The sequence below is a fragment of the Mustela erminea genome, chromosome 2 (assembly GCF_009829155.1).
Source record: "Mustela erminea isolate mMusErm1 chromosome 2, mMusErm1.Pri, whole genome shotgun sequence".
NCBI classification, from domain to species: Eukaryota; Metazoa; Chordata; class Mammalia; order Carnivora; family Mustelidae; genus Mustela; species Mustela erminea.
In genome coordinates, this window is record NC_045615.1 from 78,759,254 (window position 1) to 78,786,377 (window position 27,124).

Here is a 27,124-nt window from a genome sequence, read left to right on the forward strand (position 1 = left end):
GACCCTGGGATCATGACCTGAGCTGAAGTAGAGGCCTCAACCCACTGAGCCACCCAGGGGCCCCATGTTTCACTGGTAATTTTTAATGTGTCAAGATTTCCAGGTTGGTTATTTCCAGGTAACTACTGGTTGGTAACTAATAGTTAATTGAAAAAAAAATCAAAAGAGGAATTTTTAAAATATTTTAGGTAAAGTTTGATCTTTTTCCTTAATATAGACATTTAAATATGCATTAATTTGTTATTCATTTGTTTCAGGGCAAATGACTTTCTTTGAGAATAATCCACTGATTGAAGTTGTATGATATCCCTTATCTAAACGTCACTGTATTGATTTCAGTGTTTGACTCTAATGTAGTGAGAACTTAGGGCACTCTGAGTTCTTTTACAGATGTTCTGCTTATACCAAAATAGTTATTTTAGTTATTTACCTTGATCGAATTTTCCTAAGGATTTGCCTTGGTTTTTACAGAAATAGTCATGTACTTGTTAACAGTCATATTTTATTGGTTTATACAATATTTATTTACATCGCATTATTTTAATATTAAATGATTGTTAAGCTAGAATTTTTCAATCATGGTTTCTTAATTATTTTTCTTCACTGATATTATCATTGTGCTTATTAATCTCCTGGCCATATTAAGTGCTCAGTAAAACTTATTGAACAGAAGACAGGCAAGGAAGAGGTAGTGTGGGAACAGGCTCAACTGACTTTTGCTTTGCACCCAGAACGAGAGAGCAAAGGTTTGTGAGGAGGAGGAAGTGGGGCTATAGCAGAGGTAATCTTATCGGCCAGTGATAGTTAGCCTGCCATGACAGGTACAATCATGTGTTGAAAAATTAAGACTTCTACAGTACTTCTTCCATAAAGAAATTGAAAGGGCGGTGGCCTAAAGGAAGCCTTAATTCCAGGTTCTAATTTATTTACTTAGGATAAGTGCCAGACTGGGCTAGACATCTTTATATTATACTCTTGCCCAGCCAGCAGCTTATTTTTTCAAAAAGATACTAGGACTAGTTGAATGTTTTCTAAATTTTCTTTTTCCCCATGCATCACCATGAATTTGCCATATTCATATACCACTTTACTACTCTTTACTTTATATTTTTCTTCAATTAGTATTTTAAGCACTTAGATAAATTTAATAAATAAGGATAATTTATATCTCCCTAAAAGGACTGCTCACCATAAATAAAAACAACAGTAAAAAGTAAATGCAATAAAACAAAACAGTGCTATTAAATGAAAGTTGTGTGATCTTTACAGAGGGCTCTGAGCAAAACAAGATTAGCAAGTGTTATGTGTCCCTCACATACACCAAAAAAAAAAAAAAAAAAAAAAATAAGGCAGAAAGGGTAAAATGTTAATAATAGCTGAATTCAAGTAAAGGTTATGTAGAGGTTCTTTGTACTGTTGGCTTTTCTTAAAACTTTAATGTGAGGGGCGCCGGTTGGGCCTATGCCTTTGGGCTCAGGTCATGATCTCAGGGTCCTGGCATAGAGCCCCGCATCAGGCTCTCTGCTCTGGCAGGGAGCCTGCTTCCCCCTCTCTCTCTGCCTGCCTCTCTGCCTACTTGTGATCTCTCTCTCTCTCTTTGTCAAATAAATAAATAAAATGTTAAAAAAAAATTTTAATGTGAATTTGAAATAATCTCTTAAAAAGAAATTTAGTATATATAATAGAATATTACTCAATATCAAAAATGAAGTTTTGCCATTTGCAACAATGTGGATGGAACTCTAGAGGGTATTTTGTTAAGTGAAATAAGTCAATCAGAGAAAGAAAATTGTCAGATGGTTTCAATCATATGTGGAACTTAAACAAAACAGAGACACATTAGAAGAAGGGAGGGAAAAAATAAAACAAGGCATAATCAGAGAGGGAGACAAACCATAAGAGACTCTTTACCACAGGAAACAAACTGAGGGTTGTTTGTGGGTAACAGGGTGATGGGCATTAAGGAGGGCATAATACCCAGTGTAATGAGCACTGGGTTTTATATACCCAGGAATCACTGAACTTTACCTATAAAACTAATAATATACCAAATGTTAATAAAGTGAGTTTGAATAATGCAGATAAAAAATAACATGAATTTGGATAACTCAAAAAAATGAGCCTGTGGATATTGGAAAATTAAAAGGGGAATAAAATTTTAAAGTTACTTATTTAATGTAGTATCCATGTATCATCTGAAAACATTTCAGGTTATTGTAGGTATTCCACTCTTCCAGACATAGCATGCTAGATTGTCTCTAAGGTCATTTCTGGTTCTTATCTTCAATGACACAGTATACATTATATTAAGGCAGCATAATTAAAACTACATGCACTCTCAATTCAGTATTTCAATGAAAGAAACTTTAGAAGAAGTTTGGTTTTAAGATTTATTTTTAGAGAGAGAGCATGGGGGAGGGGCAGAGGGAGAGAGAGACTTAAGACTTAAGTGTTAGTTGTGATCTCTCCCTTTTCTTTCATAATTTTATTAATTTGAGTCCTCTCTCTTTTCTTTTGGATTAGTTTGGCCAGTGGTTTATCAATCTTATTAATTCTTTCAAAGAACCAGTTTCTAGTTTCATTGATGTGTTCTACTGTTCTAGTTTCTAACCCCTTGATCTCTGCTTTAATTTAATTATTTCCCTTCTTGTGCTTGGGGTTACCTTAAAATTATTGTTGATTTTCCAGTTTTTTAAGGTGTAAAGAGAGTTGGTGTATTCAGGATTTTTTAATGTTTTTGATTGAAGCTTGGGTGGCTATGTATTTCCCCCTTAGGATTGCCTTTGTTGTATCCCATAGGTTTAGGACCAATGTGTCTTCATTCTCATTGGTTTCCATGAATTGTTTAAGGTCTTTGATTTCCTGGTTGATCCAAACCTTCTTGAACAGGGTGGTTTTTAGCTTTTAAGTGTTTGAATTTCTTCCAGACTTTTCCTTGTGATTGAGTTCCAGTTTCAAAGCACTGTGGTCTGAGAATATGCAAGGAATAATCTCAATCTTTTGGTATCAGCTGAGTCCTGATTTGTGACCCAGTATGTTGTCTGTTCTGGAGAAAGTTCCATGTGTGCTCAAGAAAAATGAGTATTCTCTTGTTTTAGGGTGGAATGTTCTGTATATATCTATGAGGTCCATCTGGTCCAATGTGTCATTCAAAGCTCTTGTTTCTTTGTTGATTTTCTGCTTAGATGATATGTCTGTTGCTGAGAGTGGCATGTTACGATCCCCTACAACTAATGTATTCTTATCAATATGACTCTTTATTTTGATTAACAGTTGGCTTATGTAGTTGACAGCTCCTGTATTGGGAGCACAAATATTTATAATTGTTAGATCTTCTTGGTGGATAGACTCTTTAAGAATGATATAGTGTCCTTCTGTATCTCTGACTACAGTCCTTTAAAATCTAATTTTAAAATCTAATTTTTCTGATCTGAGAATCGCTACCCCAGCTTTCTTTTGAGGCCCGTTGGCATGGAAGATAGTTCTCCATCCCTTCACTTTGAGTCTGGATTTATCTTTAGGTTCAAAATACCTCTCTTCTAGACAGCATATGTATGAGTCCTGTCATTTTATTCAGTCTGCAACCCTGTGCCATTTTATGAGAATATTTTGGTCGTTCACATTGAGAGTGGTTATTGAAAGATAAGTTTTTATTGACATCATGTTGCCTGTGAAGTCATTGTTTCTATAGATTGTCTCTGTAAATTTCTGTTCTATGTCACTCTTGGTTCTTTCTTCTTTTATAGAACCCCTCTTAATATTTCTTGAAGGCCAGCTTGGTGGTCACATAATCTTTTAAACCTTGCCGGTCTTAGAAACTCTTTATCTCTTCATCCATTCTGAATGTCAGCCTTGTGGATAAAGTATTCTTGGCTGCATGTTCTTCTCATTTAGTGCCCTGAATATGTCTTGCCAGCCCTTTGTGGCTTGCCAGATTTCTGTGGACAGGTCTGACATTATTCTGATGGTCCTCCCTCTGCATGTAAGTAATCTCTTCCCCCTAGCTGCCCTTAAGACAGTTTTTCTGAATTTATGACTCATGAATTTCACAATCACATGCCTGGAGGTCTTTCTACCCTTGTTGATCTTGGGGGGTGTCCTTTCTGCTGCTAGGACATGAACACTTGTTCCATTCCCCAGATTAGGGAAATTTTCATCTAGAATTTGTTCAACTATATCTTCTAGATTCCCCCCCCCACCCCATCAGGGATCCCATTAATTCTGACACTGGAACATTACATGGCCTTATTTATTTCCCTAATTCTGTTTTTATGGCTTGTAAGCTGTTTGTTCCAGGGCTCTTCCTGATCTTTCTTTTCTATCAGTTTGTTTTCTAGATCACTAATTTGATCTTCTGCCTTGTTTACCCTAGCTGTTAGAGTATTTAGATTAGATTGGATCTCATCGATCACATTTTTTAGTTCTGCCAGATCAGCTCTTGCTTCCTCCCTTAGAGATTCTATGTTACTGCTAATGGTCTTCTCCAACCGAGCCATTGCCTGGATAATTGTTACTCTGAATTCTATTCCCGACATATTGCTTAGGTCCATATCCAAAAGTTCTGTGGCAGAGGTCACAGTCTCTGAATTTTTTCTCTGTTAGATGTTACTCCTTCTAGTCATTTTGGTGAGGGGTGGTTGAGGGAATATATAGCTGAATATATCAACCATGATCCAGGCAAAGTGCACTCTGAAAAGTTTTGGAGCAATCAGAAGTTACTACCAAAAAGAAAAAAGAGAAGAAAATACAATTTATAATGTATAAAAACAAAGGACCAACCAAAGTAAAAGAAAAAACAAGAATAAGATTTATATAGTACAAAAAAAAAAAATACACAGAAACACTGACAGAAGAATAAGATGGGAAGGTGCTTATAAACCCTTGATGTGGGCAAGGAAGGTTATTTCATTTCTTCCTGGGTGTATCTTATTGTCTTTGTTAAAAGACTCAACTTTCCAGAGATACAGGGAAATTAAAACTGGTTTATATATAAGGGTAGTATTGAATTAGGGAAAAAGGACTACCTTGAAGCTTATAGCTATATATGTATTTAAAAAAAGAAACAGGTATATATATGAAAAAAGTTTAAGTTAAAAAGTTATTATGGAAGGGCGCCTGAGTGGCTCAGTGGGTAAAGCCTCTGTCTTTGGCTCAGGTCATGATCTCAGGGTCCTGGGATCAAGCCCCCCATTGGGCTCTCTGCTCAGTGGGGAGCCTGCATCCCCCCTCTCTGCCTGCCTCTTTGTCTGTCAGATAAATAAAATCTTTAAAAAAAAAAAAAAAGGGCTGTTTTGGGGCACCTGGGTGGCTCAGTGAGTTAAGCCTCTGCCTTTGGCTCAGGTCATGATCTCAGGGCCCTGGGATCAAGCCCTGCATCGGGCTCTCTGCTCAGCGGGGAGCCTGCTTCCACCTCTCTCTCTGCCTGCCTCTCTGCCTACTTGTGATCTCTCTCTCTGTTAAATAAATAAATAAAATCTTTTTAAAAAATTTATTATGGAATATGTTGTATTAAACATCTAGTTGTAATGGTAAGTAGGTTAAAAAATAAAAGAACAAGGATCATGAGACGAAATTAAAAAAAAAAAAGTTGTATCTATGAAATATACAGGTTTGGGGGCAATGCCAGGAACTTAATGTATTGTTTTCCCCTGATGTGGGGTTTTACAGTTTTATGAGGACCCTATGGTTGTTATCCTCTTGTTCTTTTGGCTTGTCTTCTGGGGGTGGGGCCTGCTGCATTGTTTTTCAGTCAGTCTTGCTTGGGCTGAGTTGCCCTGCCCCCCTATTAAGGGGCTGGGCTCTGTGGAAACCCTTTTCTCAGGCTTTTGTTCTGTGGTGGCTTTTCGTACCTTTTTGGAGGGTCAGAGCAAAGTAAACTGTCTGTACCCAGACCTCTGCCTGAGAGAGAAGTGTTAGTGTGCTCCCCTCTGGGTGGTCCAGAACACACAGACTCCCCCTCTGCAAACTCTGCTGAACACTCCAACCTCCCACAGGTGGTGCACACCCCCAGCCACTGTCCCAGTGGTCGCCGGAGGTCCTCACTTGTCTCTGCATCCCCATGCCACTAAAACCACTAGCGATACTGGCCTGGGTGAGCCCGATCCCAGTGTCTGCTGTTGGGGAGCAGCTGTCTGGAGGCCATGCCCACACCCATGTGGGGTGGGCTCAAATCTCTTAGCTACACAGGTTGTGGAAGTCTGCAGGCCCAGGGACCAAAGACGAGCCCCTGCCAGCCTCTCTCAGGTACAGTTGGGCACCGGCTGTGACCACCCTGGGACTGTGGGTTTAGGTCCGTGCTTATGGCCACCTCATCCCACCAAATTGCCCCTTAAGACCCTTTGTTCTTTTTGAGTACTTTTAACCTGACTCCATGCTAATGCTGGCCACCAGGCATAGGGCACTTTCATATTGGGGTATTACTTTTCAAAGGATTGCTTCTGGTGGCTCCCTTCCCCTTCTGTTTATCATCTGATATCATTCCAGCACTCCCACTCCTCTGTACCTCTCCACTGATGATCTTCTGCCCCTGTAGAGATCCAGAAGTGTACAATCGTACATTTCAGGCTGGTTTCATGGGTGTTGAGAGTGTTCTGGTGAATATTTAGCTCAATTCAGGGGACCAGTTGAAACAGGGTCTCCTATTTCACCATCTTGCCCCTCCTGCCATGGTTATATTTCCTATGGGGAGTAGCTTTATTCTTCCCCTCTCTTGCTCTTTCACTAAGAGCAAAGGCCATGTTGGCATATCCCTTTAGTTTCCTCTGTAGACTGGGTTTAATTCAGATGACTACTAAAGGTATCCCTCCTTAAAATCCCTGTCCTTTATTCTCTTTCTGATTCAGCTATCTTCCAAGGCCAGCCCTTGATGATGACAACAACGATGATGATGATGATGATTTTACCTTTACAGGTGCATGGAACACATTACAACTAAATTCCTAGACCACAAGGAATTCTCAGATACTCAAGACAAATGACTGCTTTAGAGCTAGAGATTTTTCATTAGTGTGCCTCTATAAATTTGTATTTTCTTATTGTTTCTTGAGAGTTCTCTTATTGCCTTCACTGTTAAAACAGTTTTTGTGGAGTCTGGGGAGTCTAAGCTCCCCATGTCCCCACAACTGTGGGGGAGGAGTCTAAGCTTACCATGTCTCACAGATACAACTGTGGGGGAAGAGTGTAATTTTACCATGTCCCACAGATACAACTAGGTAACTCTCACATCAGTGTGAATAACCCAGAAAATGACCCAAAGACTGGCCGAACAGATTCTCCACAGCTATGTAGAGAAGATGCCATGTTAAGGAGGGAAGGAAGGTTGGAGACCCAGTTATGACCCACAGGATGGTCCCTGGGAAGGAGTGGTGTCACAGGCACAAAAAGGGGAGATAAGCAGACTCACACCAGGGAGCCCACGCAGGAAATTTCACAAGTTCTTACAATGAAGCAGACTTTAAATCTGAACTTAAAAAATCAGCAGACTTAGCTCTGGGAGAGCTTGGAGGGCTAGAGGAAATAGTCCCTGCCCTTAAAGAGACAGCATGGCAGACATCACCCTGGAGATATAGCATAGATGCAGTAGTTTGAAAATCACATGCGGTATAGGGGAGGGAAATTTGTTTACTATTCTCAGAGCATGTGCTGGAAGTACAGGGACCTATGGGGGCATCTCCAGGAATAGAGGATTTTCCCCTTGCCTACCCTCAGCTTGAGAACATGGCACTGTGTTGACACTCTCTACCTAACTTGAAAACAGTGTGCTCTACCCATACATTCCCCTGTGGACACACCTCCTCTCATGTGTCCCCAGCACAAGGTCTCTTCCCACAGCAGATCAGTGCAAACTGTGCTAACACCTGCCTGTCCTGCTAGCTTCTGTGGATTCACCCTTCCCAATACTCTTTTGGCTAGAGCCTGTCCAAAGCTATGCCATAAACCTGGCAGTGTGTATGCAGCCCCAAAGGACCAGCACCACTTCAAAATGACTCTTGCCCCAGGAAGAGGGAAAGTTAGTCACACACACACCCTAGGAGCGGGTGGCCCTAGGAGCAGGCTGGGAGCAGACAGCCAGTCTGACTGCAAGCCCTGCCCACCAACGAAAACTTCTCAGGGGACAAAAGAGGGAAAGTGCCCTGAAGTTCATTGCTACTGCATTTCTGACAAATGCCTGATCTGACTCAACTCAAGGCCAAGGCATCTCCAGACCAGCTGATCTGCAGCACGACAAAGAAACACTGCCCACAACAGACAAAGAGTGCCATTGTAGACAACTGGACTAAAGGAAAAAAATGGGTCAACCACAGTAGCAGGGCACACAAGACACATAGGAGATACCCCTGAGGCACCATGTTCTGGTGAACTGGGGACACTGCTCTGCAGAGCACTACAGGACCTCTTCTTCATAAGGCCACTTCAAGAGCAAGAGATGTAGCTGACTTTCCTAATACATAGAAATAGACGCAGTTAAGAAAAATGAGAACATGGATCAATATGTTCCAAATGAAAGGACAGGAGAAAATCACAGCCACAGAAGTAAGTGACACAGAGATAAATATGCTTGATAGAGGACTGAAAGTAATGATCACAGAGGTATTTATAGGACTTGCTAAAAAAAGTGGAGGACCTGAGACAGGAAACAAACAAAAAAAAAACCAGTCAGAGATGAACCCAATAACTGAAATTAAAAATATATTAGATGGACTAGTAGACTAGAGGAGACAGAAGAATGTATCAGCAACCTGAAAAACAAAGTAATGGAGAGCAATCAAGCTAAGCAGGGGAAGAAAAAATAGGAAATGAAAATAGGCTTAGGGAACTCAGCAACACCGTCAAGTGTAGTAACATTCACAGTACAATGATCTCAGAAGAAGAAGAGAGAGAAGGCGGGGGGAGGGCAGAGAATTTATTTGAAGAACTAATAGCTGTATCTAGGAAAGTAAACAAATTCAGATCAAGGAGGCACAGTGACCCCCCAACAAATTCAACCCAAGGAAGTCCACACCAAGACATATAGTAATTAATATGGCAAAAAGTGGTGATAAAGAGAATTTTAAAAGCAGCAAAAGAAAATAGTAACATACAATGGAAACCCCAAAGGTTGTCAGCTGATTTTGCAGCAAAAACTTTGCAGACCAGAAGGGAGTATCATGATCTATTTTAAATGCTGGAAAGAAAAAAACCTGCAACCAAGAATACACTATCTAGCAAGGCTATCATTCAAATTAGGAGTGCTTATGAGTTTCCCAGACAAACAAAAAATTAAGGAATTTGTTAAACCAACCTTACAAGAAATGTTAAAGAGAATTCTTTGAGTGGAAAGGAAAGACAGTAAGTAGAAGAAAAGTGGGAAGCACAAAAGCAGTAAAAATAAGTATATCTATAAAAATCAGTGACAGGACTCAAAAATAGAAAGAAGTAAAGTATGACATCATATACCTAAAATGTGATGGGGAGAGGAATAAAGAATGGGTTCAAACTTAAGGGACCATCAACTTAATATAGAGTGCCATATGCAGATCTCATATACAAACCAAATGATTTATATACAAATGACCTTATATACAAACTGAATGATTATGTATAAACTGAATGATTAACCAAAATCAAATGATTAACCAAAAATCAAGAACCAAAGAGAAAGGAAAAAAAACAAGGAGAAAGGAATCCAAGTATATCACTAAAGAAAACAAACTAATAGTGAGAGAAAAGAGCAAGAGAAGGAAGAGAGAAGAATCACAAAATAACCACTAAACAAGTGACAAAACGGCAATAAGTATATACCTATCAGTAATTACTTTGAATGTAAATGGACTAAACACTCCAATCAAAAGACATACGGTGATGGAATGATTAAAAAAAGCAAGACCCAACCACATACTTCATATGGAAGATTCCTTTCATACCCAAAGACATATGCAAATTGAAAGTGATGGGATGGAGAAGCATTTATCATACAAATAGTAGTCAAAGAAAGCCAAGGCAGCAATACTTACATCAAACAAGATAGACTGTAAAACAAAAACTGTAAGAAGACAAAGAAGGATACTATGTAATCATAAAGGAGACAGTCCAGCAAGATGTAACAATTGTTAATATATATGCACCTAACACAGGAGCACCTAAATACATAAAGCAGTTAATAACAAAGGAACTAATCCATAGTCAAGTGCACATGAAACATTCTCCAGAATAGATCATGTATCAGGCCACAAATCTAGTCCCAGTAAATTAAAAAAGATTAAAGTCATCCATACATCTTTTCTGACCACAATGCTATGAAACTAGAAATCAACCACAAGAAAAATTCTGGAAAGAACACAAATCCATGGAGGTTAAATAACATGCTACTAAACAATGAATGGTTCAACCAGGAAATCAAAGAGGAAATTGAAAAAAAAAAAATACATGGAGACAAATGAATAGGAAAACACAGTGGTCCAAAATCTTTGGATGCAGCAAAAGCTGTTCTAAGAGGGAAGTTTATAACAATACAGACCTATCTCAATAAACAAAAATTTAAAAAACAACCTAGTATTACACCTAAAACTGCCAGAAAAAGAACAAACAAAACCCAAAATGAGTAGAAGGAAGAAAATAATAAAGGTTAGGTGAGAAATAAAATAGAAACTTAAAAAACCCCAGTAGAACAAATTAATGAAACCAGGAGCTGATTCTTTAAAAAGATCAAAAAATTGATAAACCTTTAGCCAGATTTATTAAACAGAGGACATAAATAAACAAAATCAGATATAAAAAAGAAGAAATAACCAACATTACAGAAAAAGAAATGATTATAGAGACTATAAAAAATCTGCCAATAAATTTGACAACCACAAAGAAATGGATAAATTCCTAGAAACCTATAACCTCCCAAAACTGAGCCAGAAAGAAATAGATTTGAAAACAGATGGATTACCAGCAAGGATATTGAATTGGTAATCAAAAAACTAACAAAAGTCCAAGACCAGACAGCTTCACACGTGAATTCTACCTAACATTTAAAGAAGAGTTAAGACTTATTCTTTCAGAATATTCTGAAACATAGAAAAGGAAGGAAATCTGAATCCATTCTATGAGGCCAGCATTACCCTGATCCCAAAACCAGATAAAGACTCTATTTTTTAAAAAAAAGAGAGAGAGAGAGAGAACACTACAGGTCAATCTCACTGATGAACATAGATATAAAAATGCTCAACAAAGTATCAGGAAACCCAAGTCCAGTGGTACATGAAAAAAGTCACTACAATCAAGTGGGATTTATTCCCAAGATTCCAGGGTAGTTCAATATTGGCAACTCAGTAAGAGTGATGCATCACACCAACAAGAGAAAGGATGAAAAACATAATCATTTCAATAGATGCAGAAAAAGCATTTGACAAAGTACAACATCTATTCATGAGGAAAACCCTCAACACAGTAGGTTTAGAGGGAACATACCTTAACAAAATAATGGCAGATATGAAAAACCCACAGCTAACATCATAGTGGTGAAAAGCTGAGAATTTTTCCCCTAAGGTTGAGAACGAGACAAGGATGTCTACTCTCAACACTTTTATTGAACATAGTACTGGAAGTCATGGTCACAGCAGTTAGACAACAAAAAGCTATAAAAGGTGTCCAGATTGTTAAGGAAGAAGTAAAACTTCTAATATTTGCAGATAACATGATATTACATTTAGAAGACCCTAAGTACTTCACAAAAAAACCACTAGAACTGATAAATGAACTCAGTAAGGTCACAGGATACACAAATCAATGTACAGAAATTTGTTGCATTTCTGTACAATAATAATGAAGTAGCAGAAAAAGAAATTAAGGAGACAGTCCCATTTACAATTGCACCAAAAAGAATAAAATACTAGGAATAAACTTAACCAAGGAGGTGGAAGATCTGTACTCTAAAAACCATAAAATAGTAATGAAAGAAACTGAAGATAACAAATGGACAGATATTTCATGCTCATGGATTAGAAGAACAAATATTGTTTAGATGTCCACACAACCCAAAGCAATATACAAATTTAATGCAATTCTTATGAAACTAGCCAACAGCATTTTTCACCAAACCAGAACAAAAAATCCTAAAATTCATATGGAGCCACATTAGACCCCAAGTAGCCAAAGCCATTTTAAAAAAGTAAAAACTGGAAGTATCACAATCCGGGTTTTAAAGATATACTGCAAAGGTGTAGTAATCAAAACAGAGTGGTACTACCACAGAAACAGACACATAGATCGATGGAACAGAACAGAGAGCCCAGAATAAGCCCATGAATATATGGTCAGTTGATCTTCAACAAAGGAGGCAAGAATATGCAATGGGGAAAAGATGGTCTCTTCAACAAATGGTATTGGGAAAACTGGACAGCCACATGCAAAAGGATGAAACTGAACCACTTCCTTACACCATACACAAAAATAAACTCAAAAGGGATGAAGGATCTAAACGTGAGACCTCAAATCCTAGAACTCCTAGAAGAGAACACAGGCAGTGATTTTCTGACACTGTCATAGCAACATTTTTCTAGACATGTCTCCTGAAGCAAGGAAAACAAAAGCAAAAATAAACTTACGGGACTACATCAAAATAAAAAGCTTCTGCACAGCAAAGGAAATAATCAACAAAACTAAAGACAGCCGACTGAATGGGACAAGATATTTGCAAATGACATATTCAGTAATGGGCTTGTATCCAAAATACATGAAGAAGTTATACAATGCAACACTCAAAACACAAATAATCCAATTAAAATGGGCAGAAGACATGAATAGACATTTCTGCAAAGAAGACATCCAGGTGGCCAATGGACACATGAAAAGAGGCTCAACATCATTAATCATCAGTCATTTGAAATATAAATCAAAACCACAATGAGGTATCACCTCACACCTGTCAGAATGGCTAAAATTAAAAAACAAACAAACAAACAAACAAACAAACAAAATAACAGAAGAAACCACAAGTGTTGGAGAAGATGTGAGGAAAAAGGAACCCTCTTGCACTCTTGGTGGGAATGCAAGCTGGTACAGCTACTGAGGAAAACAGTATAGAGGTTCCTCAAAAAATTAAAAATAGAATTACTTATGATCCAGTAATCCCACTACAGGATATGTGCCCAAAGAACACAAAGACACTGATTCAAAAAGATACATGCACTCCTATGCATACTGCACCATTATTTATAGTAGCCAAATTACAAAGTGTCCCATTGATTGATGAATGGATAAAGAAACACACATACACACAGAGGAATATTATTCAGCCCTAAAAAAGAATGAAATCTTGCCATTTGCAACAACATGGATGGCTATACGGGCTATAATTCTAAGTGAAATAAGTCAGAGAAAGACAAACACCATATGATCTCACTCATATATAACTTAAGAAACAAGACAAAGGAACAAAGAATACAAAACAGAGACAAACCAAGAAACAGACTCTTTACTATAGAGAACAAACTGAGGTTACCAGAAGGAGGTGGGTTGGAGAGTGCATGAAATAGGTGGAGGGGATTAAGAGTACACTTATCGGGGCATCTGGGTGGCTCAGTGGGTTGAGTCTCTGTCTTCGGCTCAAGTCATGATCTCAGAGTCCTGTGATTGAGCACTGCATCGGGCTCTCTGCTCACCGGGGAGCCTGCTTACCCCTCTCTCTCTCTCTCTCTGCCTGCCTCTCTGCCTACTTGTGATCTCTGTCTGTCAAGTAAGTAAATAAAATCTTTAAAAAAAAAAAAAAAGTACACTTATCTTGGAGCACCTAGGTGGCACAGCTGGTTAAGCATCCAACTCTTCATTTTGTCTTAGGTTGTGATATCAGGGTCATAAGATGGAGCCTTATGTCAGGCTCTGCTCTTGGTGTGGAATCTGCTTAAGGCTCTCTCCCTCTTCCTCTGTCTCTCCCTCCTCACCCCTGCATGCTTTCTCTTTCTCTGGAATAAATAAGTTTGGGGGTTTTTTTTTGTTTTGTTTTTTTAAACTACACTTATCTTGATGAGCACTGAGTAATATATAGAATTGTTGAATCACTATGTTTTGCAACTGAAATTAATATAACATGGATAACTATATGGAATTGAAATTTTAATAATCAGTAAAAAGAAAATAGAAAAACTAAAAGACAGCTTTTAAGTTTTGTGTCTAATACTGTTGTGTATAACATAGAAGATTTTCTCTTTTACTGGAAAGAATAAGTCTTCATAATTTTTAAGTTAGAAATATTTGAGACTCTTCAATGATTTTTCTTAAATTATTTTTAAAATATTAACGTAAAAACCAAGATTGGATGGATGTCTTGCAAAGAAGGAAGTTACTTATGGTGAGTTTTTAGTGTTGAATGTGAAAAGGTAAGTCTAAGTGTAAGCACGTTTCTTGTATCATTTAGATGGATTTGTTCTACCTCTTCAGTGCATGTCCTGTATCTTACTTTCATCTGTGAGGAGCCTGTGAATCTATCTTAACACTGGCTTTCTGAGAAAAGTGAGATAAGCATTAAATATCCTTGATCTTTTCTGAAAGTGTCTAGGAAATCATGTATTTTGCTCTCCATTTCCAAACTTACTCTTCTTAGACATATAAAAAATATTGGTGCAGTAGTGTATTATGTAGGGCCAATGAGCGTCATTTGGCTCTAATCTTCCACCTTGTTTGTTCTTGAAAATCATAACCTTTCCTGCTAGAATCGACATTAGGATGTGCCAGGGCTTACCTAACTTTAAACCAGATTACAAAGATGAAGGTTCAGCGTGGATAATATTCTGTTAATGAGGCCATAATTATGGAATATTTCCTTGTGATTTTCATCTTCTACCAAATTTAACAGAATTTTTCATCAATCCTGACCGGCCATTTTGGTTTTGTCTTAGTGGTTGAGAGTATTGTTCAAGAGAATGTGAATGGATCACTGTGAATGAATCACTCCTGTTGAACAAACAATCCATTATGTTTGAATTTCTGTAGTGAGTGATTAACATAATTCCCATAATTAAAGTTCTGCTTTTACCTTTTCTGACCTCTTTTTCCTTGTGTTTATTCAAATAACTTATCAGAAAAATCCTAAGAAAATACAATAATAATTAAGAGTTTATAATGAAGAAATAGCTTCAGTGTGCTAGTGATACCATTTTATCCATTACTGTTTATCAGTAAAACTGTTCATTAGTATTAACCATCCTTTCGGTTTATATATACATAAATTATTTTTCTTATTGTATGTACTGCCGTCATAAACATGGCATGTACATTGCCCTCAGGCAAGACTGTCTTGGTGAGTCAGGATTGTTATTGCTGTCAAATTGAAGATATAACCTTCTTGTCCAAATAGACTATTTTAATTGAGTCAAATTCAGTAGGACTTTTTGAGTCTCCTTGGAGTATAATTACCCTTTTCCTTCTAAGTTCTTAAAAGATTAATAAATTCAAGGATGAATGTTTATAAAACTTCATAGAGGGCAAATTTGACTTTTTATTTTAAACTCGTTTGTCACCCAGGGATGTCATTGCCCTGTATCTTGAATTCTTGACACAGGTCCCATTCTACTTTCACAATTGTCTGCTTGGTTTTTGTTTGTTTGTTTGCTATGTTTTGATGCCTTACTCATTTTCACACATCAGCCTCTACTTCAGTCTTTAAGTTCAAAATTTATGTGTTTTAGTGTCCAGGGTAATATTTAGATATTCAGATAAATATTTCCAAAGAATGTGTGATGGGAAAGAACTAGTTGTGCTCTGAGATTTTTTTTTTTTTTTTACACTCCACACCTTTAGATATAATACTGCCTGCTTTGGTTGTCTAACCCAGTAGTAACTAATGAAAAATACCAGGAAGATTTTGAGGTATAGATAAACTGTTCTTTTACACATAAGACCCATCTCTTTGCATTTGTAATCTCCTTTAATGAATGGAGTATAAAGCTATTATTTTGGCCATGTCTTCTTTATTGATTACACATTTGTTAGACAACATATGCAGTTGTTGGTAGTATTTTGAAATCTACCTCTACTCTATCTAGATGTGTCCTACATGCACTGTAGATTAAAATCTGCTTTTCATTCCTCAGTTTTAAATTGTCATTCCTATTGTTTTATTGTGTACTTTGTGAAAATTGACCTCTATTTTGTGTGCGTGGGGCAGTGAAGGAAGGAATCTCCTCAAAGAATTTTTGTTTCTCAAAAGACAGTTAACTTGGAAGGGGCATCTGGGTGGCTCGGTGGGTTAAAGCCTCTGCTTTCGGCTCAGGTCGTGATCTCAGGGTCCTGGGATCGAGCCCCGCATCGGGCTCTCTGCTCAGCGGGGAGTCCGCTTCCTCCTCTCTCTCTGCCTGCTTCTCTGTCTACTTATGATTTCCATCTGTCAAATAAATAAATAAAATCTTAAAAAAAAAAAAAGACAGTTAACTTGGAAAAATTCATTTTACTTGAGTTTGTAAATGGAAAACTGACACTTTTAATTAGAAAGGATGTAATATCTAAAGTATAACCGTTGCTATAAAATATGTTCATGTATCTGAATACTAGAGGTTAATATTTAAAGAGGGAAACAATAGTTAATTCTTTTTTCTTTCTCTGAAATTTTATTTAATAATTTGTTTACTCTTTTCTTATTGAAAAGAAAAAGGTGTTATCAGATCCCTGCCTATTTAACTTTAGAGAGCTTAGTTTGGTCTTTTGTATGGACATGTAATCAGTATAGCACTTTTATTCATTCCATAAATACTTATGAGGTTTTGATGATTTTTAGTCTTTTCTAGTAAATATTAATTAGTGCTAACATCTCTATCAATTTATTGTAATATTTGGAATATTTGGTCATAAAGAAGAACAAGGCCTTGCTTCAAAACAACTGGTATACTCTCCAGTAAGTGTATTATGTTCTATTGGACTTATGTACATCCCAATGTTTACTTCATTACTTTATGAATGTTAGTCTTGAGAGGAAACTTTATTATGATTTTTTTTAACAGTGACATTACAATGATATAATATAGTGATCTTGGGCCAGAATAATTACAAGTGGATCTGCTCTCAAAATAAATGAATTAATTGAAATCTAGCTTCAAATATTATAATTCTTTTAACAAAAATTCTTTTGCAAAGAAAAAAATAACATAAAGTTTAGAAATTATGATTTTCCATAAGGTTTATTTTGGTAATTCTAGAATAAGGCTACTGTTTTATCTTTAGAAACATTACTTTTCCATGAGGTCTTAACCATTACCACTTTTACCTGTGGCCTGTGAATATGGTCTACTCTTGAGTTGCATACTTGATTCCAGATGTCTTCACATAACTGTGTTTGGAAAGACTATATATGTGTAGGAAACAATGTCATCAGTGGGTCAGGTTTGAACATTTTTATGAAATAGCACACAGATTTTTCTAGACAAGGATAGAAAAATGACAAGTCCTGGGCAAGGACGCCATCCCTTGGGAATAGACATCTCTAGGAGAACTGCACTCCTGGATAGAAAAGTGATACCAGATATTTTCCAATTTTGCTGAGTACTAATCTATCATTCTTATTTGAGAAATGAGTCTGGAAACCAGTTTTTGAGATAATTGAGACCATTTGCTGTGAACTTCCTTATGTATCCCCAGCTTTAACTAAACATTGCTATGCCCTGTTATTTAAATGTTCCTCCTTTACTCTCAGAGACAGACATATTCTCCTTAAAGTAAAATGCTCCCCTTAGTTTCTCTGTCTTATCTCAATTTTAAAAATTTTCAACTCTCTGGGTGACTGGGTGGCTCAGTCAGGTAAGCAGCTGCCTTTGGCTCAGGTCATGATCCTGGAGTCCCAAGATGACCCTGCTCAGTGGGGAGTCTGCTTCTCCCTTTTTTACTCTCCCTTCTTTTGCACTCGTGCTCTCTCTCTCTCTCTCTCTTTCTCTGTCAAATAAATAAAATCTTAAAAAAAAAGAAAGAGTTTCAACTCTCTAGTTCCTCCTGACTATACTTTATTAAGAAAGTGAATTTATGTAAGTCACCAATGACTACCAAACAAAATTTAATGGCTTCTTAATGGTTCTTATTTTCTCGAATTCAACAAACTTGATCCTGCTGAGTACTCACATTTGAAGCTCCAGTGATTCTCCAGTTTTCCCTTCTGTTAACTGTTTGTCTCCTACTTTTTCATTTCAGTTGAATTCAACAGTCACAATATGGCATAAGAATCAGACAAAAATCTGAGTCCAGTCAGACACCTAGTTTTGGTTTTGACTCAAAATCTATCTCAATATCATTATTGTTTTTCATTCCCATTGCTTCTGTTCTAGTTCAGTTCTTTCTTTGGATTGTTAGAGTTGTCTCTTAAACAGTTTCTCTGCCTCCTAACTTGTTTCTCTGCCTCCAGTCTCTTCTTTCCTCCATTTCGTCTTTGTTTTATTTCACAGTACTCTTCCTAAAGGAATGTCTTTAACCAGGTTGTTCTGCTGCTTTACCAGATTACCATAGTGCTAAGGAAATTAGAGTGGCTCCCTGTCCTTTGCCTGAAGTCTGGCTCTTCATTCTGACCATTCTAACCTGCAAAAGTTGGGCCCACGTTTCACCATTATTTTCTGTATTCAGGGAACATAATTTTATCCATTTTATCTGGCAATTAAGTCTTCGAGTGTCATGTGTTCTGCACATGCCATGTTCATGAATTCCTCCAGGCTTTTGCTGCTTTTTTCTTGTTTCCATTTATCTAACACCATCCTCATTACTTTTTCGTAGTTGCCTCAGTCTTAACAACATTTTCCTTTAAAAAAAAAAAAAAACAAATTTGGCTTTACCAGTATCTTTTTCTCTAGCTTGCTTCTCTTGAGGACCACTTAGTTCAGTTCTTGATTTTTGTCTAATAGTTGATTCTTTTCCAAATGTTTCCTAACCATCTAATAACTTCTAGGTATTTTAAGGTCAGAGACATGAAACTCTCTAAATGTCAGGTAATATGCCACAAATATATGACCACTGAGTGAAAATAAGCTACAGATCAAATATTATATCTTTTTAGTTCTCACTAAAAAATTGAAAATAATTTGAGTAGAAGCAGTTTTTTAAAAAAAAATGATTAATATCATAATTTTATCAAATCAACTTTTATATTTTTAAAATTGTCACATCAGCAGGGGGCACTCAAACCAAAGTTCATTCTGCCATCTTATGGTAGATTAAAATTTCTCTCTGTAAGAGTTTATTCTGCTTGGGGTACCAGCTATACTTTATAATCGATTTGTAAATAAATTTTAAAATTCTTAGGTAGGTAATTCTTTAGAATTGTATTTTTTTTTTAATCCATAGAAAATATATTGTGTTTTTTATGGAAAAGTATGTTTTAGAACATGAAATGCTTTATCTGGTACTTTTTTTGGATGGCCACTTTACACAGAAATCTGTTTTTCCTGCCTCAAACAGTATTTCAGTTAAATTAATATATTATTAAGCTGTTTTTCATTCAATAAAATATTAACTTTTATAGAATAGTACTTTCATTTTCCCCTATGAACTTGAGAAAAATAAGTTTTTATTAGCAGCTATAGTTTAACACTGACTAAACTGTAGTTTGATAAATTCTTAAAGTTTTATTGAATTTTTCTTCCTGAGCCTTTCTTCTGGCAGACTGCAAACAGCTAGTGGCAAGTGTTTATAGATGTGCTCATTTTCTCCCCTCCTCTTGGAGGTTAACCTAGTACTTATTAAGGGAGAAACACAGTTTATACTAAACAGTGTTTAACATATACTGATGGTATTACTGTATTTCCTGTTTTGTGTTCACAATTAGAAGATTCTGAAAAACTGCCTTTGTATAAATACTTCACTGACATTCCAGACAAGTATAATCTTGTCTGCTGGTAGGCAGGAAAGAGTGATGTCCTGGAATGCTGTTACAGAAGGAAATCTCTTTGTGTTCCACAAATGATACCCCTAAACCTTTTAAGAATATAATTTAAAAATGACAACTCTATATTTGCTTTTCCTTCCGTTTATTAACTTTGCATGCATTTAGTTCAGAAATGCAATTAGTCCACACACACAAAAAAATTCCATTATGTCTGAGAAAGAAGCGTCTTCCTGGTGGTTTGCTTGAAATTTGCTGGTCGATATGTCAGAGGTAAACATAAAAACTGATTTAGTAAGTCATTACTAGTTTTTGTTCTTTTAGCTTAAAACTATTTTTGATACTTGAATGAAGCTTTCGTGACTTCTCTACAGGCTTCAAAGGTACAGAGTTTTCTACTCCCTTCCAAAATTTCCAGTGAAAAAATAATTTGGAGATTGTTTTTAGAATACAGATTACATTTTTTAAGAGTTAGATTTGGAGTTTTTGTGTTATTATTTAATGTGAGTCATTAAGATATATAAATACCACTTGTAACTTAACCTTTAATGTGCTAATGAATAGATTTTCTTATACTTATGATAGCTAAAATCAAAATTGCATTGCAGTTTCTTTTCAATGACTGAAAAAAAATATATATGATTTAAACCCCTAAATGCCAAAGCAGACGTCATAAACTAGACCTGTGTCTAATTTCTAGGTGGGTGGTTCTTTTTCTTCTGTCTCATTACTTCTGCCATTAACATGGAAAGTAACAATTAATTGTATTGATTCTCTACCTCAGCCCCCACTCAGTCTAAAACCCAGCAAAATGGAGAATCACCTGTAAGAATTTCCAAATACAAGGTTTAAAATGCTTGTTGATCACTTTCAAAGTGTAAAAAAAATATGCTTTTTATGATCAGATAGTTCTTATGTTATTAATGTACTGGCCATATGTTGTACCTTTCATTTAAATATTTGCTTAGGAATATATTGACGTTATCCCTTGTATGTGTCCCTTCTCATAAATCTGCTGTGTTGAATTCTGAAATACTAAAGCTATTCATCTTCAGTTAAACAGAGTAGCTTAAGACAACAGAGCTGTTAACTGATTTGGTGGTTCTTTTAATGGTGTCAGGAACTCCGATTCCTTCAATCTTGCTGCAGTACCATCCCTTTGCCACATGTTTAAAAATCTCACTGTTACCTCAATTGGATTCTCATTCATGTGAACAGGAATCAGGAGGTGAGGTAATCGAGAACTTACTCCCTCACTTCAAGAACATAGCCCCAAACTTGCATGTATTGTTTACATCCCATTGGCTGATTTTAGCTACATGACCATGTTCAGGTACAAGGGAGGCTACAAAATAAATATGTTCTCTATTTTGAGTGGCTGAGCACACAGCTTAAATTGAGGGGTTTTATTACTAAAGGAAAAAAGAAAAGCTCGCAGTCTTAGTCATTATGTGTTAGTTTTGTTCGCTTTCATTATCTACGCCTTTTTCAAAATACTCCTACTTTGTTTCACGTGACACAGCAGTCTCCTGATTTTTCTTCTATTTCTGGCCCTCTTGACTCCTTTACATATTCTCTGCCTAATCATGACATGTTGCAGTTCATCAAGGCTCATTGCTAGGACCCCTCTTCTTCTTTGTCTTCAGGCAATCTCATCTGCATCTGTGGCTTTAGGTATCATGTGATTGCGGTTGATTTAGCCGACCATTGCTCTGACCTCGCCAATGAACTGCCTACTGAGCTATCTCAAAGGCATTTCAGTTCAACATATCCTAAAATTTAGTCTTCCTCTAAGTATTTTAATCAATAAATCTTAACTTTACGAGGTAAATACAATTACTATAACTGATCTTATAGATGAGAAATTGAGATACAGAGAGAAATTAAGAAATTTGACCAAGTCACTGAGCTACTAACTGGTGAAGGGTCTGAGGTTTTGACAAATGTGCAGAACTGGGTAATGACAATACAAAGCAGTTTTTCACCCCAGTAATTTCTTCATTCTACCCCTTGGTAGTTAACCCTCTTTCCACCACTAATGCCTGACAACTACTGATCTGTTCCCCAAGTTGCCATTTTTCAAATGTTATATAAGTGGAACCATGCAGTATGTAACCTCTTGAGTATGGTTTCTTAACATGTTTTTAAGAGTTGTCTGTGTTGTTACGTATATCAGTAGTTTGTTCCTTTTCTATTGCTGGGTCATATTCCGCTATATGGATGTACTGCAGTTTGCTTATCCATATACCCATTCAAGGACATTTTAGATGGTTTCCAGTTCTTCTGTGAATAATGCTACAGTAAACATTAGCAGACAGGTTTTTGTGTGAACATAAGTTTTCATAGTTTAGGATAATTACTAAGAGTGGAATTAACTGAGTCATAGGTTACCTAACTGTGTGTGTAACAACTTTATATTGGTTTCTAGATTGTCAGAACTTTGTTGCCTCACCAGCATCATATGAATTCCAGGTGTTCTGCATTCTTGCTAGCACTTTGTGTTGGCATTTTTAAAAAAAAATTTAACCATTGTAATAGGTGTGTAGTGTTATCTTACTTAAATTTGCATTTCTGTAATGACTGATGATATTGGACATCTTTTCATGTGCCATTTTTCATTACAATATTTTCTTTGGAGAAATGTTTTAGATTCTTCTAAGCAATTTTTACTTTTTTAATTGGGCTGTTTTTTTCTTGCTTTTTTCTTTATATTCTGATTACAGATCCTTTGTCAGGTATATTGCAAGTATTTTCTAGTGTATAGCTTCTCTTTTCTTTCCCTTAACAGTGTATTTTACAGAGCAAAAGTTCTGGATCTTGAAGAAGCTCAATTTTTTTTTTTTTCTTTTTGTGTTTTTTTTTTTTTTAAATCAACTCTTTGCTTAACCCAAATTTTTTAAGTTTTTTGTCGTAAAAAGCACATAACATAGAATTTATTATTTTACCATTTCTAAGTATACAGTTCAATAGTATTAAGTATATTCACATTGTTGTGCAGACAACCGCCAAAACTTTTCCACCTTGCAGAAGTGAAACATTCTGCCCATTAAACAATTCTCCTTGACCCCCTCCACCCAGTACCCGGCAATCAACCATTCTGTTTTATGTTTCTATGAATTTGACTACCCTAGGTAAGCAGAAGTATGTGTCTTATTATGATTGGTTTCTTTCTTTTCCTTTCCTTTCTTTTCTTTTCTTTCTCTCTCTCTCTCTCTTTATTTCTTTCTTTCAGATTTTATTTATTTGAGAGAGAGCCAGAGAGAAAGAGAAAGAGAGAGCATTATAGGGCCGGGCAGAGGGAGAGGGAGAGGAAGAAGCAGACTCCCTACTGAGCAGGGAGCCTGAGGTGGGCCTCAATTCCAGGACCCTGGGATCATGACCTGAGCCACCCAGGCGCCCCAGTGACTGGTTTATTTTACTTAGCATAATGTTCTCCTGTCATCCGTGTTATAGTAGATATCAGAATTTCTTTACTTATTAAGGATGAATAGTATTCTGTTGTATGTATATAGTACATTTTGCTCATCTGAATAGAAGTCAGTTGTCAGTGGACACTTGGATTTCTTCCACCTCTTGGTTATTATGAGTAGTGCTGCTATGAACAAGAGATTATGCAAATATCTCTTTGAGATTCTGTTTTCATTATTTTGGATATACACCCAGAAGTGGGATTACTGAATTTTTGATGACTTAATTTTAACTTTTTGAGGAACTACCGTCGTCTGTTTTCTACAATGCCTGTACCATTTTGTATTCTTCCCAACAGTGCCCATGGTTTCTAGTTTACCCCATCCTTGCTAACATTTGTTTGTTGTTTGTTTGTTTTTTAGTTAATTATGTATTTATTTATTTATTTTTGAGAGTGAGTAAAACTATAGGAGTTTATTAAGTAAAGATACAGAAAAAGCTCTCAAGAGTGAGAGGGGTCCGGACAGGGTTGCCCTGTTTGTTGTTTTTTAAATAGCCAACATAATAGGTACCTCCTAGTGATTTTGATTTGTATTTCCCTAGTTAGTGATGTTAAACATCTTTTCATATGCTTATTAGCCTTTTGTGTATCATCTCTGGAGAAATATCTATTCAAGTCTTTCACTCATCTTTAAACTTGTTTTGTTGAGTTGTAGAAGTCCTTTATATCTTCTAGATATTAGCCCCTTATCAAATACGTGATTTGCATCCCATTATGTAGATTCCCTTTTTTACTCTGTTGATTTTGTCCTTTGATTCATGAATTTTTTTTTTTCATTTTTATGTCAAATTTGTCTAGTTATATTTTGTTGACTATTATTTTGTTGTCTCTGGGAAACACCAAATCCAGTGTCACTAAAGACTTTATATTTTCTCTTTTGGGACCTTATATTTTTTTAGGTCCTTGATCCATTTTGAGTTAATTTGTGTATAAGGTGTAAGTTAAGGTTTCAGCTTCTTTTTTTGGTATGTGATGTCTAGTTTCCCCAGCACCATTTGTTGAAGAGATTCCTATATTTTTTGGTAAAAGTTTTACATTTCACTTTTAGATCTGTAATCTAGTTTTGATCTAAGTTTTGAATCTAGTGTGAATTGAAAGTAAAGGTCCATGTTTGCATATGGATGCAAAGTTGTTCCAGCATTTAACTTACATATTGTATTAAAAATTTTAAGCTTATTATTTAAATGAATGTTTTCCTGTTTTCAAATTGAGATCCAGTTCTTTTCAGCCATAGCAAAGGAATAGGTTTCCAGGATAAAACACGTAGTTTAAAATACTGTGCTCCAATAGGGATAGGGCTAAAGTTGGAGAACTCATATTCTCCCTTCCTTTCAGTACACACAAAGTATAAAACAAGGTAATTTGCTTTGCTCATTGCCGTCAAGACATGTCAGATTTGTATGTCAAAGTAATAGCCCCACTCTGTCAGCCCTGTGTTGAGTACTCCCCAGAATACTGTGGTAAGTCACAGGTGGATTGTTCAGCTGCTCAAAGAGCCCCCAGGAATAGGCAAATAATCAACTGACAGGTTATTGTTGGATCAAGGATTTACCCTTTTCTTTGGCATATCATAGCTCATGAAGGCTAACTTTTGGTAGCTGTTTCAGGAAAAGAAAAACTGTAGTATATTTTCTTTCTTCCCTCCAGTCCCAGTTACACAAACAAACTTGTTTACAGAACATCCAGCATTTAGTTGAGTAAATGACGAGTAGGAAATTAAGCTGTTAATACAGGAGGATGACTAAGTGAGGAAATCCGTCTTTTGTCAACTACTCTTATATTATTATTATTATTAAAATAGAATCTCCTTTCAGTTTCACTGCTTAGGAGTGTTAGATGTACATGGTTTAATGGATTTTGTACTTAAAATTCTGGTTTCTCTCTTTTACTTAGAGTTCAACATAATAATAGAAAATAATGCAAATAGTCTTCTAAGTGATTGATATAGGATGATGGCTTAGGCTTAGTTATTGAGTCAAAGCTCCACACCTGTTTTGTGTCATAACAACTTCCTCAGAGGATGTGTTTAAAAAAAAAATACCATTCTTTCTTACAATGCCAGAAGCATTATAAATCTCTAAATTAAAGAATGCTGAATTCAATTTGATTCTTATTTAAATCTGCTTAAAATTAACTCCTTGGGTACTTTCTGGTTCTTAAAATGAACTACTTGTTGCCACATTGCTTTCTATATATTTCCTTTTTAATAAACCTTGATGAGATATTAATCTTGATATTCACGGTAATTTGGAGAATAATCTTAAAATTATATATATTCTCCCCCTAAAATGAAGTTTACTGAAACAAATTAAAAATTTAATAATTAAATTCACTAAAGTAAACACACTCTAGAATGAAAAAGATTTTACTTGTTTGGTGGTACATGGAAATTTGAGCTCATATTTAATATAAGTTAATAATATCATGAACCTACTAAAAAATACTCATGTCATTTTAGACTGCATTAATTATAGCATCCAGATTGCATAAACTTACAGTTTTGTGGTACTCTGTCCTGGTCAGATCTCATCTAGAATATAATATACAATTTGGGGACCTCATAGTTTGTAAATAATTTTAGATATAACTAACAGGTATAGACCAGAGTATGTTTTTACTCAGGAGAAAAGAAGAATACATGCAGTACAGTTACTTGTTTAAAGAACTTTGTATGTTTAAAAGCCTATCCTGTAGAAAAGACAATTAAGAAGATTCTGGTTAAAACACATGGAATACCTTTTCAATGAATGACCGTTGTTCGTTCAGTCAACTTGCTTGTTCTGGGAGGCATTGCTCTCCCTGCTACTCCACGTGTTTTAAAAAAAGAGTTTTGCTGAATCTCTGCTGTGTTGATCAGGAATTTGGAAAATATAACTTCTGATCTCTTCGGTTTTAAATTGAATTGGCAAGCATAAAATGATTTCATGACCCAGTCACTTAACACATATGTGAGTATTTGCAAATTTGGGGGATTTGGAATTTGAGATTAAGAAAATTATGTTTGTTTGGCCCTATGAACTCTCCAGATATTTTTGCTTTTCTATATTTTTCCTCTTTTAAAAAATAATTCAAAGTATTTATCAAAAAGAAAAAGAAAAAGTCAAATTTTGGCCCAGGTCCTATAAATCCAGTCTGAAGTTAGAGGTTGGAATAAGAATGAATAATACAGGTCCTCTGTTTAACATGGGAACCCCACTTACCCTGTCATGCAAGTTGCATGTAAGGAACTTAGTAATAAGAACTAAAGTCTAAGAACTTGATACTTTATTTGTAGCAAACATGGCCCTCCTAACAAGGGGGGAAAGGACAATATATTAGAAGATCATTCCTTGGCAGTATTGTCCTTTGAATGGATAGGCTTTTCCCATCATACAGAACATCTTGACATTCTTCTCCCCCCCCACCAAAGATTTTATTTATTTGTTTGACAGAGAGATAGCGAGAACAGGGGACACCGGCAGGGAGAGTGGGAGAGGGAAAAGCAGGCTTCCTGCTGAAGAGGGAGCCCCATGTGGGGCTCAGTTCCAGGACCCTGTCAGATACTTAACAACGGAGCCAACCAGGCACCCCAACATCTTGACATTCTTAATGTTACATGTATTTAAGAGAGCAGACAGTGAATAGAGCTATTGTGTTTCCAGAATACAGCAAGAGAAGTTGGCTATTTAGCACTGAATATCTATATTACTGTAGTTTTCCACTGCATTTAGATACTAATTAACACTGAGTAGCACGCAGAAAATTCTTATGTGAGTTGTTCATTTGTGGAACACAGGCTTGAAAGAATGAATGTATATATGCATGCTGTTCATTGGTAGTACATTAAGTACAGTGATCACTTT

At 36.2% G+C, this 27,124-nt stretch overlaps 1 protein-coding gene across 4 annotated transcripts in view; it reads left to right on the top strand.

Moving 5' to 3' along the window:
* SPATA5 (spermatogenesis associated 5) overlaps window positions 1–27,124 on the top strand; it is a 337,462-nt gene that overhangs the window by 147,320 nt on the left and 163,018 nt on the right. For 2 of the 4 annotated variants that reach the window (XR_004283282.1, XM_032333338.1), the window contains one exon: window positions 6,843–8,651. The exons of the other annotated variants lie outside the window; for them this stretch is intronic. Coding sequence is in view for 1 of the 2 variants with exons in the window: in XM_032333338.1 (XP_032189229.1) it covers window positions 6,843–6,866 (24 nt within the window). In the remaining variant the exon portion in view is untranslated. Of the gene's footprint in view, window positions 1–6,842; window positions 8,652–27,124 lie in introns of those variants that run through there. 4 annotated transcript variants of the gene reach the window in all.